General features: G+C 40.1%; 1 protein-coding gene across 3 annotated transcripts; it reads left to right on the forward strand.

Annotated features, from left to right (window-relative positions):
• Positions 1–5,897: 5,897 nt before the first annotated feature.
• On the forward strand, positions 5,898–17,151 carry MOCS2 (molybdenum cofactor synthesis 2). Of its 3 annotated transcripts, XM_044771425.2 has the most exons (8): positions 7,327–7,422; positions 7,791–7,814; positions 8,418–8,539; positions 9,684–9,828; positions 12,448–12,575; positions 13,176–13,326; positions 14,469–14,592; positions 16,563–17,151. In XM_044771425.2, the coding sequence occupies exons 4-8, from the start codon at positions 9,731–9,733 to the stop codon at positions 16,629–16,631; spliced, it is 570 nt and encodes a 189-aa protein (XP_044627360.1). In that variant the 5' UTR covers positions 7,327–7,422; positions 7,791–7,814; positions 8,418–8,539; positions 9,684–9,730; the 3' UTR covers positions 16,632–17,151. The 3 variants fall into 3 exon arrangements, with proteins under 3 accessions (XP_070375761.1, XP_014715810.2, XP_044627360.1); XM_070519660.1 differs by lacking the exon at positions 7,791–7,814 and having other exon boundaries at positions 5,898–7,422; XM_014860324.3 differs by lacking the exons at positions 7,791–7,814; positions 8,418–8,539 and having other exon boundaries at positions 7,043–7,422.
• Positions 17,152–20,804: the final 3,653 nt, after the last annotated feature.

Below are 20,804 nucleotides of genomic sequence, written 5' to 3' on the forward strand. Positions count from 1 at the left end.
TACTAAATAATTTGATTGATTCCCTAAGCGAAAATAAATATATAGAGTACGAAGAGAATTGTCTAGCATTAAAAATATAAAGGCAAGGTTTTGTGGTCAATATGGCAGGCTGACTGCATGCAAATTTAAGTGAAAGTGAAGAAATTTCAATAGGATACATCCATAATGAGAGAGAGACACACACACACACACAGAAAGAATGAACGAATCAATGGATGAGGTATCAGTGAATATCTGGGAGAAAAAGAGCATCTGCAGGATGGGTAACTAATGAGGCAGGATGCAGGGAGGTGTAACACAGTCTAAAGGATGTGAGGAGAAGGATACACCTGAGAAGGTTTAGATGGGGCCTCAGAAACCTGGAGCTGAGGAAAAGCACAATGGTGTGTGGGAATGAGAACACAGAGCAAAAACTACAGTTTTAAATGAAAATCTATACTTAGAAAAGTTAAGGGCCAGCCCTAGTGGCCTAGTGGTTAAGTTCGGCATGCTCTGCTTCAGCAGCCTGGGTTCAGTTCCCAGGCGTGGAGCTACACCACTCGTCTGTCAGTGGCCATGCTGTGCTGGTGCCTCACATATAAAAAGAGGAAGATTGGCAGCTGATATTAGCTCAGGGAAAATCTTTCTCAGAAAAAACAAAAAAAAACGAAAAAAGGAAAGTTGACCCCTGTGTTCCCAACAACCACCCTACCCTCTCTGCAGGCACAGAACTCCAGGCAGCCAGACTCTTATGCCTCAAGAAATAAATTGGAAGGTATCTCTCTGGCTTCTGTTTCAAAATGCTCTGGAAAAAGCCTCTTCTTATGGTTAATATGGAGTAATATGACCAGATTTACCCTTCCAATTGAAACAGCTAGAACATGGACAAAATACATGAAACCACAGTTATCAGGACACTGAAAAAACCTTAAAAAGCAGATGGTGGTGGGGAGGGGGTGGGGAAGACTCATTATGTGCAGAGGAACAAAGATAAAGTAACTGAAGACACAATAAAAACTAGAATGCTATGGAGAAACATCTTCCAGGTACCTAAATAAAAAAGCTGTCAAGCAATTATGCAGTTGTTGGATACAGTGTTCCACACATCAATGAGATCAAATCAATTAATTGTTGTATCCAAATCTTCTATATGCCTACTCACTTTTGTCTGCTTTATAGTTTATCAGTTGATAGAAGTGTTAAAGTCCCCAATTATGACTGTGGATTTATCTACCTTTGCTTTTAGTTCTTTCAATGTTTGCTTTATGTATTTTGAAGCCATGTTATATGGTATATACTAATTTAAGATTGTTATCCCTTCCCAAAAAGTTGACCCTTTTATTATGATGTAACATCCTTCTTTATCTCTTAATACTTCTTGCCTTAAAATCTATTCTGTTCTGTGTGAATATAGTCCACACCAGCTTTCTTTTGGTTAGTGTTTGCACAGTGTATGTCTTTCCAATCTTTTATTTTTGTTCTTCCTGCTCTCTTCTTGAGCTGTATTTCCCTGTGCCAGGGTTTGGAAGATACCTTCAGAGAGGAAGCTGGAATGAAGGTGAGGCTCACCACATGTGCTTTTCTTCTCCCAAGGACCTTAGCCCTTGCTATCCAGTGCCTGCAGACAGTTGTTTAATATCTTTCCAGCTTTTACACTTTTTGTGAGAAGGGAAGCCTGAATCCAGCTGCTCCATCAGGACCAGAACTGGAGTTGTCCCGTCAACTATCTAGCTTCCAACATTTTTTCTATTGTTGTCTCTCCTATTCTCCTCATCCTCGTGGGTTTACGCCTTTTTTCTCCTGGTACCCAAATTTTTCAGAGAGAGAAGAGGTAAACATACATGTTCAACTTGCCATGTTTAATCGGAAATTCTCATCTATGCTGTACTTGAGTTTTGCCTAAAATCGGATGTGCACACTTGACTTCTTCCCCATCCCCATCTATTTCCCCCCACTTACTCACTGATAGTTTCCTGGGAGCATTTCCTTAGTAAATCCACTTGTACATGAGTCCTCATTTCACTTTGTGCTTCTGGGGAACCAGGCCTAAGATCATTTATTATACTGTAATATTTACCTCAAGTTAAAGTGTTTTTACATTTTACAACCATACTTTCCACGATTATTTAAACTTGGTTATATCTTTAATGAGGAAGGCTTTGTAATATGTTACTATGTGTACTATATTCCCCAAATTCTTTCGTATTTGCCTGTTGTCTTTATAGTTGAAGGCAAATGACAACATGTCTGAATGGGAAAACTTTGAGGCTCAGTTTCTTTCCCTCAACATTTGTAGACATTGACTTGTGTCTTCTGATGCTAAATGTTATTAATAAGAAATCAAAAGATAGTTCCATTTTCTTCTACTTCTAAGAAACTTTTAAAATTTTTTTCCTTGATACATGAAGAAACTTTATCCTTAAAATTAAATAAAGACCAGGAAATATTTTCTTGTCCATTCTGATGTCTCAGGATTTTATTGGAACACACTGTGCCCTTTGAATCTGTAGCGTAAATTTCTCCTTTATTTTGGAAAATTATCTTCGTTTATGACTTAAAATTCATGTCATGTTCCATTTGTTTAGATTCTTATTAGGGGACACAAACTATCTTTATGTCGTGTGTTCTTTATACCCACACTATGTTTATAATGTTCTTTGCGATTGTTTAAACTCTTTCATTAAAATTTTTTTTAGAATATAAAATTTGGTTCCTGATTGCACTTACCACATTTTGAGCATTCAGTTGGCACTGTGGCTGTGCTATCAGGGAGCACAGTCATAGGACATTCCAATCATTGCAGAAAGTTCTACTGAACAGTGCCGCTCTATTCCAATAAGTGAGTCTCTGCTGCTTGTTGTATTTTTCCTCTTTCTTGTATAGTTATTGTTTGGTTCTGTTAGTCTGCGATATTTCCTTACAGCCTTTATTTCTATTTTGTGGTTTTATCTTGTCCTTGAAGCCTTATACAAATTTGTGTCCTTATAAATTCTCTCATAGTGCAAAGCACTCTGGGGAATTTTCCCTTTGAGAGAGGTTTGCTTTCTACTATAACATATTTCTTCATCTATCATTTGCATACACATTTTTTCATGTTAGTTTTATTTATTTAATTTTTGCTGAAATATATTTTTCTTATGTTTGTTTATATTTTGTTTTCCGTTAGTTTCTCATTTTACTGATACTTAACATGGAAAGATTTATCCAAACTTATTATGTTTATTATCGTGTGGCTGAATTCTCCTTTACTCCATCTTTTTTTCCTCTCTTTATGAGTGATACTGCAAGGGTCAGCAAATATAGCCTCTGGGACAAACTGGCCCGTCTCCTATTCTGGTAAATCATTTTATTGAAACAGAGCAATATTGTCATATTTACAGATTGTCACCGGCTGCTTTCATGTTGCAATAGCGGAGTTGAATAGCTGTGATGGAGATCACATGGCTTGGTATGTCTAAATATTTACTGTCTGGCCCTTTAGAGAAAAAGTTTGTCAGGAAAGGAAAAATTATCTGTAGCCTGAGGGCACGGGGTGGGATGAGAATCGAGTGGAAGGAGATTTTTCTCAGCTGTGTGCATCCTCCATTGGCCAAACCAGGCTCTGTTCTCTCTTTTGCGGTTTTATTAAAGGTCTCAGGGCTGGGTTTACTTCATAATGCCTGGGGTATCCTCTTTGCATCCAGGGATAAACTTGGGCTTCAGGTCATCCTCAGCCTCTAGTAGGATTTGGGTCTCTGGAACTTTTGCTACTTTTAAGGAGAGGAAGCCTGGCTTGTGTTCTCATGCTGTTTTCAGGCATCAGTCACTTCTACTCCCAAATCGCGGACCACGGGTGAAAGGTGGGGCGGGCTGGCTGTCTTCCTGAGCACCTTTGAGATGAGGACGACTTTTCCTGGGCTGTCCCCCAAGGGTTCGTGACTCAGCCTCTTCCTGCGCCTGCAACTGCCTCAGATTGATTTTTTGTTTCTAAAGGGGTGAGTCTTCTATTTCTATAATTCTGCTTCACCAATTCCCCTTTGGTAAGACTTTTCAGCTTTTTGTTTTCCTCAGCTTTTCCTCTTAATGCTTCTGGAAAGTCAGTGTTGGGAGCATTCTAGAGCTCCCACACACACCACACTCCTTAAAAGAGCTTTGTTCTCCATTGGCTAACAACCCTTGTGTGGTGTATTTTTCTCTGTGTGTATGTGTTTTTAAAAAACTATTTGTTGTGCATATCTTAGATTTTGTAGAAATTAAAATTTGAGATCTGGCTTTCCTCTGCTATCTGAAGCTGGAAGATTCTATATTGGTTTTAAAATATGGTCAGTGAAGACCCTATTTGTAAAAATCTCTTATATTTAGTTTCTTTCCACTTGTAGGTGAAGGATTTGCAATTGGAATAACTAACCACAAGAGGGCACGTTCCTCTTGACTTTCATTTCTTTGAATAAACTAACAAGTATATATAGTTTTTGCTGGGTTTTATGTTTTTATTCAAAATTACCAACGGATAAAATTACACAAGAAGAATGTGATATTTTGTAAATAATTTCATTCAATCATAAAACCGAATCACCAATATTCTGTCCACCTGCAAGGCGTAAGGCTGTCTGCCAGGCTGTTTATTAGTAGATGCTATACTCTATGTCTTTACAAGCCATTTGTATAAAAAGGCACTTGAAATTCTGGGGGATCTCTTAAAATGTGTAATTCCAGATGAGTTTATGTTGAACTAGTCTTTCTAAAAATAACTACTGTGTCTCTATTTTTAATGAGATTCAAATTCCACCAAAAATATGTTAAAGGTATTAGCCAAACGTCTAAAGATCTCACACCACACAGTTCGAACTTCCTCAGAGATATTTTCACATTTCACAAATTCTGCCACACTTAATAATAAAGCGGTACATGTGGACTGATATTTGAAAATCAACACCCTCTATTTTTTAACACAGCATATGAACATAGGCCTCAACTTGCTTAAATAAAGTCAGTGAAGCTAAGTAACATTTTCTGAAGAGTTCCTGATCACGGGCCAAAATAAGTGACCAGATATCTAGGACTAGATATTATTTAATAGCTGAAAAGGATGGCAGAAAGTAATTGGGCAAGATAAAGAATTTCTTATCTAACATAACTGAAAAGTCCACAGATAAGGTCTCACTGGCTTCCTTTTCAGACCTGTTTGTGCTCAGGCTCCTGACAATGGCAGATGCAGAATCATGTCTTCAAAAGCGTGTGTGGGGGGGTGTGGCTTCCCACTGAATGTAGAATAAAATCCAAACTGGCTTTCAGGACCTCCCAGGATCTGTACAAGTTTGCCTTAATCTCCACAAATCATCTCACCGGGCTCTCTACCTTGCCTTACATTTCAGACCCGCTGGCCTCTCTTCTTTTCTCCAGATGCGCCGAGTCTTTTCCTACTGCAAAGCCTCTGTCCAGAATGCTCTTCCCCCACCATCACACAAGGCTGTCTCCTCTCATCCTTCAGGTCTCAGCTCAGGTCAGGCAATGTTCATCCCCTCCTGACCCTAAGGAAGGTGCCCCCTGCTCCTCCGCTATTCATTTCTTTCTTAGCACTCATCGCAAACTGTTCCTGTTTCTTACATATGGTCTGTCTTCCCAACCAGAAAGCAAGCTCCACAAGGCAAGGACCATATTTTTGTAGTTCACAGATCTATCCTGGGTGCTTAAATAGCAAGAAGCACTCAACAAATATTTATAGAATAGACAAATTACTTTAAAAAAATCAAGCTACAGAGAAATTTATAAAGAGGAAAGCAAAAGTATTTTTTAAATCATCCACAATTTCGCTACCCAGATACAGTAACTGCTATCATTTGGTAAATGTTATTCTATCTCTTTTCTCTGAGTGTTAATGTTTCCCAGACATAATTCTTTTAAATGTAATTATACTATATATTCTTCTTCTTTTTTAGATATTTATTTTTAGTTGGATTTCACAACAAAATAACTGAAGTGAAGCTGAAGGAATTATAAATCATCAGATTATTTATTCACAAGATATAGTTGCCCCAAAAGATCCTTCTAAAATGAAGAAACAAGATTATGAGAATATTAAGAGGCTTGAATCAATATTTTGTAACTACGTGTTCCAATTTCGGGCAGTTTCTATTTTTTTTAATATTCTCATTACTCTTGATTGACTGGACTTTTGCCCAAGTTGTTTTTTAAGGGCTCTCAGGTGCTGTATTTTTTCAGTTTTTCCAGGTTTAGGGGTTTCAGGCCTCAGCGTTCCTGAACACCAGCTTGCCTTATGTAATATTTTGGGTCATGCTTTTGTTCTAAGCCAGTTTTACATATTGCACACCACCATCCTCGGGCACTGGCTGTTATGTACAAATCCAAGGCCACTGTCATCATTCCCTTGTTTTTCTATCTGGATGCAAATATCATTCTTTATCTTTGATGTTGACAACTTTACCAGAATATATGTTGGTCTTAGTCCCGGTCAATTTTTCCTGCCACCGGCTGTACTTGCTATCTTCAGCCTCATTTCCCGTTACTTCCTGGTAAGCGGCACGCACAACTGTTTGTCCTTCTGTGACCTCTTTGTGACCTGCTTTATAGCTCTCTGGCTTGTCACAGGCTAGTCAAATTCCCTCATCCCTACCCTGACTCCGCCATTTGCTGCTACTCATTGTAGCAGATTTAGCTCCAACATCGCTTCGCTGAAGACATCCTCGAGCGCACTCCTCAGGTGACCAGCCCCTTTCCCCGTCCCACCCCATGAAATGGAACACGTATCCCTAGCATGACATTTGGTTCATTGAGTTACCATTGATGGGTTCTGACCGTCCCACATCCAGGACCATGAGCTCCGAGGGGCGCCTAGCTTATACCCACGTAACGACGCAAGTAATTTAAAAGAGTTCTTGTTGGTAAAAAGTTAGAAATGTTGGATGCATAGTATGCGGACAAATTACTGAGCAGCTAGTAAACAGGGAAAATGTAAATGTGAGACAGTTCGAATGCTCTGATAAGTTGAATGCTCTAAGTCTTTAAGGAACAGTAATCATAAACCAGATGGCAGGTAGATAAAAAGTTTCAAAGAGACGCCTACAGGTGAGCGAGTGGACAAGCAGAACTTCATAACGCAGGAGGCACGTGTCCAGGAGAGTCCGGTATCGGCTCTTCCCGCCCCTCGGCCTCTCCTCGGAGGAGATGGGCAGGCATCGGCAGCCCTCTTCCTGTCTACGGACACCTGTAGCTCACGCTCTCCGCCGCGACCCACCGGCCAGAGAAAACTGAGCTTTCAGCCCAGCCGTCCGCCGCGGACAGCCTGCAGACAGAACAGTGGGGCGGAGCTGGTTCTGCGCATGCCCAGTGCGGGCGGAAGGAGCCGTCAGGTTGCGCCTGCGCTCTCGGTCAGCCTGGCGCCGCCCCCTCCACGGCCGGGAGACAGGACCAGGGATCGCGGGCGGGATGGTGCCGCGGTGCCAGGTAAGGGTGGGGATCCTTCCGGGCCGTGTCTGCCCTCGCCCCGTCCCTTCACAGACCCGGCGTTGCTTACCCGGACGCCCCCTACAGCCACCCAGCCTGGCGCCTTCTGTCCGGGCCCGCGACCGCCACTGCTGTGGCCCTTCCGGGCTGCGGAGGCTTTGCTGCGGCCGCCCCCTGGGAGGTCGTGTGCACTCTGCGAACCCGTGGTGTCCGGGTGACGGCGTCGATCTTTGCTCCCTGCTTCTTTTGACAAAGACAAGTTTCCAGTTTTTCAAAAGAAATGCACTTAACTAAGAATTCTTGTGAAGAAGTGTGCTTCATCTGTGCGTTTGCAAACCCCTGATTATTTGTAAACCTCTATTTCACAGGGAATAATTTGCACTGAGTGACAGGTGGGTTATTTTGCTTAGTCACATCCTCTAGATACCAGGCTGACTGCATAGGTTCTTCTAGGAAATAGCACGTTATCCTGTATTTCAGACCCACCTGCTTTCTTATGTCAGTGTTTGTATGTTGCATAACTTAATCCTCAGCAGCTGGGTTCAGTGTAGCGTAGACTGGAATCGAAGGTCATATGATAACGGTGAAAGACGTGTCTTTCTCTTATTTGGTCATTTATTTTATTTGTGTAATTCATCTCTTGACTTAGACCTTTATTCGCTGCTTAAGTGTTTATAAAAGCTGCTATAAATTTTATGTCAAGACCGACTTAGCTTCATGGTTTCTAAGAGGATATTGTTAGGATTTTAGTTGTGGCACACTTTCATTTGTAAAACTAAAAAGGATCCGGAAATTAGTCTGAATTGTGCTTAAAACATAAAAATATTTCAGAATTTGAACTTATAGATGTACTGACATTTTTATAAGCGATTTAATTTAACTTATAAAATTTGTCTTTGATGAAAGACATTTGGAAAAAAAAGAAAACCCAGCATGGACAGTCAGGAAAGAACTGTTGAGTTTGTATTGTTAAAAGCATTTTCTCTCCTTTTCAGGTTGAAGTGTTGTATTTTGCAAAAAGTGCTGAAATAGCAGGAATTCGCTCAGAGACCATTTCTGTGCCACAAGAAATAAAAGCATTGCAGCTGTGGAATGAGATAGAAACACGACATCCTGGGTAGTTAAAAATTTGTAGAATGCATATGATTAATACTTTTTAATATTTAAAAATGTGTAAATGACCAAATGATAAAAATAAAAAAAGTTAATTTTGATTCCCATACTTAATGTCAGAAAGGGTCATTAGTTGTATTTTTCTGGAACTACTCCTAAAAACTTAAATTCTAGTATTTAAACATACACAATTCCTTAAGGAAGGTTAAAGATACTTTACTAAAAAAAGATACCAGTGAGCTGGGATACTCCCAAAGGACATGATTATATTTACTTTTATAATTTACAAAATACTGAAAATGTAGATTCTGCGTTTTATAATGTTAAGTGAAATTGGTACAAATTCTGTTAAAAATGTGTGCTTTAAACTTTTATATCCCGCCCCTTCTTTAGAGAACTCAAAATAGAAATTTCTAAGATTAAAAGTAAAGTGAAAGATAAACTTTAGCAGCTGCTGAATTAGAGTTTTTGCAATATTTGTTTCTTTCTGGTTCTTGAAAATCTATAATTTTACTGCTATTGTCCCTACTTCAAGTTTTTTTTGGAACAAAGTATAGTAGTGGCTTATTTGAGGTATTTCAGGAATAATAATAGTGTCACTTAAGTCTGAACAGATGTTTCACTTGGACGTCCTAATGCTGTGTGAAGGACACTGTTCCTTGATTTTCTGTCTTTCAAGTTGCTCTTAAAGTGCCCTGATAATAAATGAAATATAGTGGGGCCTCTGTCCCAGGTTTTGGGGAGAGCTTCTGGGGTAAACGTAGTATACTTGTATACTTAGGTGGAAGGCTCTCGGGGAGCACGTGTTCTGATCAGGAAATTTTTCTTTTTCTTTTTTTTGACCTGGTCTGATTGTTGTCTTCAGTCTGGTGTTTTTTGTTTTTGGGGGGTTTTTTTGGCTTGTTTGTTTATTCCCCAAGGCACACAACATCCAGTAAAGAGTTGTTAGCGGTTTACTGTGTTCTTTCTGGTGAATAAATATGTTCTTCAGTGGATATGTCTTTTCTCTGCAGAATGAGCTAGTTTAATTAGTAACTTTGCAGGTGATACTTCATAAGGTAATATTTATGTAACATTTTTGATTTCAGCACAGGAAATTTGAGGTCTAACACAGCACTGATACTTCTCATGTCCTTTTTTCCCTTCAGATTGGCTGATGTCAGAAATCAGGTGATATTTGCTGTTCGTCAGGAATATGTCGAGCTTGGAGATCAGCTCCTCTTGCTTCAATCAGGAGACGAAATTGCCATCATCCCCCCCATTAGCGGAGGGTAGTGCTTTTGAGCCACTTGGGTATGTGAGACATTTTAACCAGTCTTGGGGAGAAGGATCATGCAGAGGATAACTTGTATATGGTTTGCTGTAACTCTCTGTAGGTCTGTCTGCACCAACTCTTTTTTAAAGCAGCAACTCTGTTAGTACAGACAGACTTATAAATACCTACCGATCGTCTCTGCATCAATTCTGTTGTAAGCAGTTTATTGTCGGTTTCATATGTTCCTTTTATTCACTTAACATGGTTTATTGAGATTATAGTATGTATTAGGCACAGTGCTGGACACTGGAGTATTAATATCCCCTATCTTGCAGGAGGAAAACGGAAATGCAGAGAAGTTAGAAACTTGTCTGTGATCACATAACTAATAAGGGACAGAGCCAACATCTGAACTCAGATTGTTGGACTCTCTGTGTACTTTTTCACAAGTATGCTTGCTAATACTGGCTAATAGCTCTCTTGGCACAGAGAAATGTAGAAAAATTATATAGCCAAAAAATAAAAATATCACTGTGCCTGAAAAGAAAGCTTGCTATTTTCCAGGTATTAAAATACAGCTGTGTTATTATATCATATTATATTATACTATATTATTATTCTAGCTGTGTTGCAGGTGGCTGTGTGATGTTTCCATCTTTCCAAACAGTGTAGTCCGTATTTCAGTAGGATAATGTGTAAACATTCCTCAGTATAGTCTGGACAGACAGACAGAATGAGGCTTAATTTATTGTCAACTGAAGAATAATGTAGAAATAAGCAATCATCCCTACTTAAAAACTCTTGGTAAGTTAGGAATGAAAAAAAACTTTCTTAATTTGTTAGGGTTTTTCTCAAAAATCAAGAGTAAATATCATACTCAGTGGCACATCCTTGGTTTCCTTAAAGAAAGGAAAAAGCCGAGGAGGCCTGTTGTTTTTTCCCCTATTCTCCTGGAGGGCAGTGCCCCAAAATGTGAAGAATAAATATTGGAAAGCAAATTGTACAGCGTGTCAATAGAGATTGGATCTTTCTTAGTCCTACTGTTTGGAAATAATAGAAGAATTCCTTGTTAGGTACGTGTCTCAATTTTATTTGGTAACCGTGGTCGCCATATCACTACCATGATTTTAGAAAAATGCTATTTTTCGGAGTTTGGAATTTATTCAGAAAATAATGAGTTGCCATTAAAGGTGTGTGTGTGTGAGAGAGAGACAGTGATGATTAGAGCTGTTCTTCAAAAAGACTGGGAAGATTACTCAAAGCATTGTGTATTATTTGAGTGTGGTTGACAGGATTTGTAATATGTAATTTTAGAACCTATCTGTGTCCCTACAGAATCAAGTTGTGGGAATTCGGTGTGGTTTGGGGTTCATAGACCATGTTTGGGTTACCTATATGTTATTGCAAGAAAAAGATGGAAGAAGCTCAGGTGGCCTGTAGAGGAGGTGAAACATCTGAGAACCCAGTGGTGTATGGATAATGGTTCTTTTCTTATCAGTGGCTGGAAGGAGATAGGGAAAAGAACACTGGATTTGGTAAGATTCCTCGGTTGGAATCACCTTGAGTGAGTCCTTAACTCCTCTGAGCCTTCTTTCCTTCATCTTTCGATGTGGATGAAACCCCACAGCAGTTATGATTATATCCAGACTCTTCGTGGCCTGCAAGGTCCGACTTACCTGCCCAGCCTCAGCCCATCAGTTCTCTCCCCTGCCCCGTGGGCTCTGGCCTTCCTCTAGGTTCTGGAGCGACACACCATGCTTTTTTGTCCCAGAGCCTTGGCATTTGCCATTCCTTCTGTCTCTGCCTGGGGGCCTGTTGCTCTGTTTCTTTACAGGGCTGCCTTATTATCTTTCAGGTCTCAACTTTGAATGTTACCTCTGTGAGAGGCCTTCTGAGATGCTCTTTTCTTAAATAGCCCATTTTCCCTTTCTCTGTCTCAGAACCCTGTTTATTTCCATAAGTTATCCCTGTTTGTAATTCCTGTTCATTGCTGTGTTTCTCCCATCCTAGTATAAGTGCCCTGAGGGCAGGAGCAGTGTCTTCTTTCCCCTCCTTTGTAGTTAGTGCCTGGTATTAGTGTCTGGCCCTCGGTGAGTACTGTGTGTAGTAAGTGCTTGCTGAGTGAAATGAGAAATGCATGGCAAAGGACTGCGCAACGCCTTGTGGACAGGCACGCAGCTATTTCCTTATTTCCTCACTTAGCTGGGGTTGTGCCTGGAATCCAGTGGAGTCACCATCACTTCCCTTCTTCCTCTCTCCTTTTTGGATAAAGAAAAAGGCAGTTCTAGGCGTGCTGCGTGGTAATTCGGTGGTTAGAGGTGATGTGCTTGTGGATGAAGGTGTTGCAATCTGAACTATCCTGCGATGGGCGCTAAGAGTAGCGGTTCTAGAATTTGGGATAAACTGGCATGTGAAGTAGATGACATTTTAAGTGATCATGTTCATGGTAAATTCAGTTTTATATCGTGCTTGATTCATAGCGATATTTATAAATATATTGGGTTTTGCTAAAATTTTACACTTACTTTTATCATTCAGATCAAATCATGCCTCCTAACACCTCTCATGTAGAAAATATATAAATTGAGACACAGCCTATAAATTGGGTGTTTTGCCTCTTGTACCAGTGTTAAGGCTTATTAATATCTTATTTCTAGGAAAGATAAGAGTGAAGTTGAGGAGAAAGCTAAAGATATAATAAAATTCACTGCTGAGAAACTCTCAGTAGATGAAGTCTCCCAGTTGGTGATTTCTCCGCTCTGTGGTGCGATATCCCTGTTTGTAGGTGAGTTGTTATTTTCACAGTATCTGTTGACTGTGCAAGACAATGGAGATTAGCAAGTGTTTCTTTCCCATGTTGGTCCTTCATAGTCAGAGGATTTTAAGATACTAAGTAATAAACCAAGATTACCCATGATAGTGGGTAGAAATTTTTTTAGTTCTTGTTTTGTTTTAGTAACCTTCAAATTAACCTACATTAAAGGCATTTTTAGAAATAGGTTAAAAGTCACTATTAGGAGAGAGAATTCTGTATTTTCTAAATATTGGGGGGAAAAAATGGTGATGGTAATAACTTAATGATAATCCTGAGAACATAATGTTTTTCTTTTAAGTATCAAATGCTGTTAGTTAGAAAAGGAATTTATCCTGGTTTGTCGTGTGAGTGTTTTCAGTGAGCTTGACTAATCAGTGTCATTTTATTTCCTTATCTTTGTTATAATGATGTTTTGTTTTTCTAGTCAAGTTTTCGTTTTTAGATGTCAAAGTGATTTTTAGATAAAATGATATGCTGCTTGTCTATTCAAAAATCATCCTGTTTTGTTATATTATTGTGCTATTTTTATTGTAAGGAGAAATCTTATTTTAATTGCAATTTTTTTTTTAGGGACTACAAGAAATAACTTTGAAGGGAAAAAAGTCATTAGCTTAGAATATGAAGCATATCTACCGATGGCAGAAAATGAAGTCAGAAAAATTTGTAGTGACATTAGACAGAAATGGCCCGTCAGACACATTGCAGTGTTCCACAGACTTGGGTATGACTTCCTTTATCAATTTAGAAGTTACATATAGTTGTTTTCTGCCTTTGTACTAATTCTGATTCTGGAATCTTTCATAGGAATCTTGTATTACCATGAGAGGAAGGTTTGTGTATTATTCTGGCGGACACTAGAGATGCCTCCCCAGTGGTTGTTAGGTTGTAACATTTGGAGAGTGCCTAGTGCTGTAGCAAAGTCCAATGTGCCAAGACTCTTAGGCCCTGCGCCCAACAGCCTGTGCTAATGTGTGCCAAAGTCCTTGAGGCCTTTGAAGAATTGTTTTGTATTTTGGACTCTGTTTATATGACAGTCTGTTAAGAGATTTTTTTTTTTTTGGCAGAAGATTAGCCCTGAGCTAACATCTACCGCCAATCGTCCTCTTTTTGCTGAGGAAGATTGGCCCTGAGCTAAGATCCATGCCCATCTTCCTCTATTTTACATGTGGGACACTGCCACAGTGTGGCTTGATAAGCAGTTTTTAGATCCACGCCCAGGATCCAAACTTGCGAACCCTGGGCTGCCGAAGTGGAGTGCGTGAACTTAACCACTATGCCACCCTCCCAGCCCCAAGAGATTTGTTTTTCTATAAATGACTTTGAAGATCATTAAATTAGTTGCCTTTTTGTGCCATTAAGAAGTGTAGAGTTCTGAGCTTTAAAAAAGAACCCAGCAATTGAGGCTGCATCTCTCATATTCTCTTAGTTATGGTTTTGTTATTAATAACCATAATTTTATTAATAAACAATTATATTAATAATGTTATCAGTCCTATTAGTATTGATTGCTATTTAATATTTTAAATTCTACGTTATACTCATCATTTGGTAACTTTATCTCCAGGCCTTGCCTGGCTCTGTGCCTTGTTGGTTTGAATGAGATGTTTGTTGAATCAGTGAAAGGACCCTTTCTTCCTGGTGCACACCAGACAGGTGTGGTGGATAGATGCCAACAAATCAGCCACAACCTCAGCCTCCCCTTTGCTGAATGCAACTGGGGTGCATTACTGTTTTCTAACTAAACTGGATGTTTAAGTAAAACAGAACTGGATGGTTTAAGAATTTTTTTTTCGTCTGTCTTGTTGATTCTTTAACACACAGATTCAGAGGAGATGGTAAATTTCTTTCTTCATTTTGTTAAAGCTTAGTTCCAGTGTCAGAAGCAAGCGTAATCATTGCTGTGTCCTCAGCCCACAGGGCTGCATCCTTGGAGGCTGTGAGCTATGCCATTGATGCTCTGAAAGCCAGGGTGCCCATATGGAAAAAGGTAAAGTGAAGGAGATACCTAATTTTGCCATCTGGTCTTGATTTCTTCCAGGAATTTTTAAAGGCTAAGGAATAAGAGTATGTACAGAGTTTGTCTTCATGGGCCTCTCCTGACTTTATAGAATCTTGTTTTCTTTATCTGTGAAATAGAGTGTTTATGTAATATCTCCTTTCCAAGGTTTTTGAAGCATGAAAAGCACATGCCCCACGAATGCGTGGCATAGAGTAGGCTTCAGCAAGCGGTAACAAGTAGAATTCCTAGTCTAGACTATGCCAGTAGTTCATATATGAAGTCGTTTCTCTTGGATTAGAATTCCCTTGGCCTAAGGGTCTTTCGTTTGGAGAGTGAGAATAATGCATGGCTGTTTAGGCACTGGCTAAAATAGAGATTCCTTAAGGCAAAGAGCCTTCTCCTAGAGCTTTTTGAGAAAAAGAAAAAGGGTGGGGTGTTGCCTCCTCAGAGAAAATACATAGTGAGTGAATTTAAAAACATAATAGGAAATTCTAGCTTGTTTTCTGTCAATATGTTAAACCCATCAATAAAAGCGAACAATTCTCTGGTTAAATAGAGCATTCTGAAGGGATGGAAAGGCCCAACTCCTTAATTTCCCCCCCACCACACACCCCCACCCCATGTAGTAACATCACAGTGGGATTGTTCTGAACTCTCAAACATGTAATTACTCTTAAGAGTCTAGAATCACCCACAGCATTGTGGCTGGTCGCAAAGCTGAGGAATGAATTAACCGTCTAGTAGGTCAGAAGGCCAGAGCAGAGGACCAGACAGCGAGTCCTTCCTAGGAGCCCGCTGCCCCAGTCACTTGTAGAGATGAGCAAATTGGACTCTGAACCAGGGCCTGTGAAATTGAGTGACCATATTTTCTGAATAAAAACGGAAGCTTCTTGTAATAAGGGGAAACTTTGGGCCAGGATATGTGAAAGGAAACTGTCTTAGTGACATTCAGATATATATGGCAGCTTGCTGTGAACAAGGCCGCCGTGATTGTGATAGACCACGAGGCAGCCCCCTGAAGAGGGAGCCGTAGGAAGAGCATTCCACAATGAGTTGTGAGCCTGGGTGGCAGGGGTGGCTCTCTTCACCAGGAAGGAAAGAATGGACAGCCAGCTGACAGGAAGTCAATGAGAGGGTAGGCCCCCAAAATAAGGGAGCAGGCAGGAGTTGGCCATACTCTCATTTTTATGCTTTGAGGACTAGCTGGGCTTTCTATTTCCTTTTCTGTTCTGAAGAGGACTGGAAGGTATACCAGTGTAGAGGACAATTGAATTTGGATTCCTAGCCCTCAGGAATAGAATCTGACTAGAGAGGGAGAAGAGAAAGTGATATGTTCTTATTCTCCGTCTTTCCAAAAATTATCTAAATTGCAGTCTGGTTCCAGACCCAGCCTGTGCTTCGAGGTCTTCTGTGAGAGAGGCAGGGCCGGGCGGGTAGATAGGGCACGTCCTGACAGAGCAGTTGTCACCAGAGCACAGCGCAAACCTGTTTAAGAACTGCTGCGGTAGGCACTTCACAGCTAATGGAAATATCCCTTCCGCCTTTGGAAAAGCATATTTAGAAATGTCGAGGAGTGGGTGTGTTTAGAAAGAAAAAAATGTTTAAAACTAAAAACTTTCCATCTTCTCTACCTAACCTTGCCTGGGCTGTCTCCTGTCATGGTCCTAAAAGGAATTAATTGTTTATTCCGCTCTGTGGTTGCACCTTATCTTGTTAAGGCTTCCTGTCTGTCGTTTCTCCTACTGGATTGGGAGTCCTTAAGTGTAGGGAACATGTTTACTCATTTTTCTGCTCTCAGTGCTTTATTAAGAGCAATACAATGCTGCCAGTGTTTATTGGATTGTTAAAAGAGGAGCAGATTTAAATAGTTGTGATATTCATTTGCCTGATTTATTCAAATATATTTGCATTTATTAAAATGCTGTGTTTTGAATACCTGCTATGCTTCTGTTTTTTAGGAACTGTATGAAGAATCATCATCATCTTGGAAAAGAAACAAAGAATGCTTTTGGGCAACCAATGATTAAATCACAGTTTTTTAGAGCACTAACATTTAAATGTGTTAAACTTTGATCTTTGATCACATTTTGGTTTTTCTTCTCCGAAAGTGAAGATAGTTTATTGAAGCACAATCTCTTATGTTCCACCTGTGGGACAAAAGGGAGAAAAAAGCAAAATAAATGGGTGTTTAGAATGAGGACCTACACAGAAACTACAGGTGGAGGAAAAGCTTTAGAGAAGAAATGGAAGAATAATTTAAATGTGAGCAAGGATGCCTTTGGTAGACACATTATTCCATGACTAGGTTCTAATTGTAACTCGACATACTGAAGTGTGGCCCCTTCTTGCTGACTTTGTCTCAAAGAGAGCCTGCCCCCCCATCCCCTGCCCCCACATCCAGTGATGTCATAGTTATCAGGGATGCATTATGGGAATGTTGGTAGAACTGGAATGTATAAAAAGTCATTAGAAGCCAGTTTTGATTTGATGTATTTTTAGAATTTATATATTTTTAAAAATAAATATACTATTAAAAAAAGTTTAAAAGCAGTATTTTTCTGTTTTTTAAATTCAGTGATAATACCTAAAATATTTCATAATATGGAGATTTCTAGTATTTCAGAAGCTATAATCATACCATAACACTTACTGTATTTTATTAGTTATTAGTATTGCATCAGTATACAAATCAGCATAAAATTGTGGCAAAACCAGGCAAACTAACTAGCAACAAAGGTGCTTTGTACTATAATGTTAGTTGATACTTAAAATCTGATCCACAACCAGTTAAAAAGGAAAATGAAATGGTGGTTTGTTAAATCATTTTCAGATAGTTCTCTTTATTCAACATTATCATTAGTGAAGTCATTAATAAACAGTGAAGTTTTCTGCAAGATCTTTATACTAATGGCCCAATTTTTGCTTGGCCAATATACTATCTTGGTGGATCTGAGTATATAAGTTCCATATAGCTTTAAAAAATTTTTTTTTTTGAGGAAGATTAGCCTTGAGCTGACATTTGCCACCAATCCTCCTCTTTTTGCTGAGGAAGACTGGCCCTGAGCTAACATCCATGCCCATCTTCCTCTACTTTATGTATGGGATGCCTACCACAGCATGGCTTGCCAAGCAGTGCCATGTCTGCACCTGGGATCCAAACCGGTGAACCCTGGGCTGCCAAAGCGGAACGTCTGAACTTAACCACTGCACCACCAGGCCCGCCCCATGTACCTCTTAAAGTAATAAAAAGTTGACATGGGCAATTGATATCACAAAATTTGCATTATGCATATTGGAAACAGACTGTAGTTTCAGACGCTTAGGTTGATTTTTGTTTTTGTTGGTAATAGTCGTTACATCTAGTGAAGCGTTTTTTACATAAGGAATTCATTCAAGAAATATTGAATGCCTGTTCTGTGCCAGGCACCCACCCGGTGGTCCTTATCTGCCAGCCTTACATACCGTGGGGAAAAGTGCATTCCGTCTTTGCCTGGGAGTTACAGCACAGCCTCATTGATGTGAGGAATCTCCTGGTAACTTGGTGCTTACTCCTTCACCTGTGCAGAGAGATTGGGCTGGAAGTATCCTGGGAAGGCAGACAAACCCTCCACCTAGCACTCTTACAGAAAAGGGCTTGCCTGTCTGGTCTTGTCCTTACCCTCTCTCAATTCAATGCTGCCTCCTCCCTTCCACCAGACTTTAGCCTGCCCCCATTTGAGAAACGGGCTGGCAGTTGGACAGAGGCAGGTGCGTTCTGTCTGAAAGCATATTATCATGGAGTTACTGGCCCACCATAGATATTCCTAGGATTTTGTACCTGTGTTGTTAATATGACGTACATTGCCATATATGAGGTATATGTGGATTTCAGGATTTTTCTACTCAAATATTTCTTTAGAGGATCTTTATTGATGGTATATTTTTAAAGAACATAAAACATCCTGTAACCGTGTTTTGAAAGAATCATGCCTTCGTTAAGTAGGCTGTATTCTAAGTCTGGAATGCAGACTGTTATGCTTTGATGTCTCCAATACGGAGGTGAGGAGTTAATCTGGGGCATCCTGAAGTCAGGATGGAACATCCCTGAAAGTTTTGGGTTCATTGCACTGGACTTAAAATGGAGTTGATCCTCTCTTTCTTAGGAGTGGCTGACTTGGTTGGTGGCTGAGATACTAAGGGGCTAGCATCACTTACTTGGCTACTCAAGTGATTAGAAGAGTAACGTAAAAAAAACATTCAGCCTTTAAGCAGGTGAGCTGCAAGGTTTCAAAGTCACTTTGGAACTGTGGCTTTGTATGAGAGCTAGGTAAGTTCACTCAAGAAGTAGGAAATTCAAATTACTTAATCTTTCGAGTATTTTTCAAACGGGTAGCAAAATGAAAGGAATTTTGTCTTATTTGAAAATAACAGTGAATGGTCAGTGAATGAAGTATTTTGTGACTTCTGTGAATATTTTTGTCCTTTGGCTATGATGTTAGAGCCACAATATATTTTCAGTATGTTGGGAGAAATAGTGGTTAAGAAGCCAGTGGTTGAGTCTTGACCTCAGGTCAATGAATGAACCTATTGGAGAATTAGAAAACGATTCCTGGGTACCTCTTGAGTCCGCCACTTCTTCCTTATTCGCCTGCTACATCTGTCGTCCAGCCACCACTCCGCTTCTCTTGGACTGTTGCTGTGGCCTTGACAGTGTCCCTACAGCCGCTCTTCTGTCTCTCGTCATCCTGCTCAGAACCTTCTGATAGCTGATGACATCTTAGAACCCCAGAGTCCTCACCACGACCTACGGCCTGCATGATTGGCTCTTGCCTGCCTCCTCACCTCCTCTCTTGCTCTAGGCTCCCTGCTTTGCTGTGGCTGCTATGTGGCAGGTTTATTCTGGTTTAGGGCTCTTACCTGTCCCTCCCTCCAGAATGCTCTGCCTCCAGATATTCCCATAATCTGCTTCCTCACTTTATTTCAGTCCGTGATGAAATGTTACCTCCTCAGGGAGCCTTCTCTGACTATCCTATTTAAGACTGGAATCCTGTTCCCTTACTTTCGCTTTATATTTTGTTGAGGTACTTACTGCCGCCTGATGTACTGCATCTGTTAGTTTATCTTCGTCACAAGACCATGAACTTCTGGAGGTGAGAGACTTTTGTCTCTGTCACCGCACTGTCTAACCAGCACGTGCACTCAGAAGTGCTGAAAAGTGCTGTTGGTATTAAGTATTGTGCCCGAAATTAAACACACCTGACGTGTAGTTGTAGCACTTACGGATGCATAAAAGTATCTGGCTAATGGAGTGGGTAGGTCCTCTGCTCCCTTCCCCACTCCCCTCCTATGACATCTCGCATAGCGACTGAGCATCAAGCATCTTAAAGACCTCTCTTAAGGCGGTTCACGATTTGTGTGGTGTAGTTAGATAGACCACCCAGCAGAGGGCAGTAGAGCCGGGGTTATAGTAAGAGCAACTTGAGGCTTCGATTTTTAGTCTGTTACTTTTATTTTGCACAGAAACAAAAAGTTCAGTTTAGGTTTACAGCCATTTTCTTTAAAGCAAGTTAGGTTGGAGTGGTCCTTAGATGAAAATTAGTCCCTGATTTTGAATAAGATGATTTCCAATCTTTAGTTGGTATCTTAGTTTAAAATATTAAAGGCCTATGATAAAATGAGGGAGGAGTCTTTTAAAATGTTTGTAGTTTTTAAAAGGTGATAAGTAAAAGGATTGCTTTTAAAAAAAGTGAATAAGTATAAAATTATTTTCCAATTTGTGACTAGTTGTTAGCTTCAACATAGGCGTTTAGCAGCACTTCCTAACCTGCTCTGTGAAAAAATAAAAACTAACGTTCTTTTTCTCCAAAGGTGTATTTTCACGTACAGTGCGTGCCGCACATACTTACTGGTGGTGGTTCTGCAGTAAGCTGCCTATGACTGTTCCCTGGGACGGAGATGGGCAGGGAGAGAGCCCCACGTGGGCGTGGGAGACGTCTGTGCACCTACCACACAACTTTGCGTTGATGTGCCACCTATACTGATGGCCAGTTCGTGAGCCCAATGTATTATCTTGTCTTATCATTTCAGCATGTTCATTTCAGTATATTTAATCCTCAAAATAAAAATATTTAAACCCTCCTGCTTACTACTAAAAGTTTTTTAAAAAGCAACTCTGCAGATGGACTGCTTCTGCATGTTGCCACATTTTGGCTGACGTCTAC

The sequence above is a fragment of the Equus asinus genome, chromosome 10 (genome assembly GCF_041296235.1).
Source record: "Equus asinus isolate D_3611 breed Donkey chromosome 10, EquAss-T2T_v2, whole genome shotgun sequence".
NCBI lineage: Eukaryota > Metazoa > Chordata > Mammalia > Perissodactyla > Equidae > Equus > Equus asinus.

What these genes read in the sequence shown, in the direction of transcription:
- MOCS2 (XM_070519660.1), top strand. Translation starts at nt 9,731, where the DNA reads ATGTCGAGCTTGGAGATCAGCTCCTCTTGCTTCAATCAGGAGACGAAA. An exon ending in AGTGCTTTTGAGCCACTTGG is followed by an intron (nt 9,829 to 12,447) that starts GTATGTGAGACA and finishes TCTTATTTCTAG; the next exon opens with GAAAGATAAGAGTGAAGTTG. An exon ending in GGGTGCCCATATGGAAAAAG is followed by an intron (nt 14,593 to 16,562) that starts GTAAAGTGAAGG and finishes TCTGTTTTTTAG; the next exon opens with GAACTGTATGAAGAATCATC.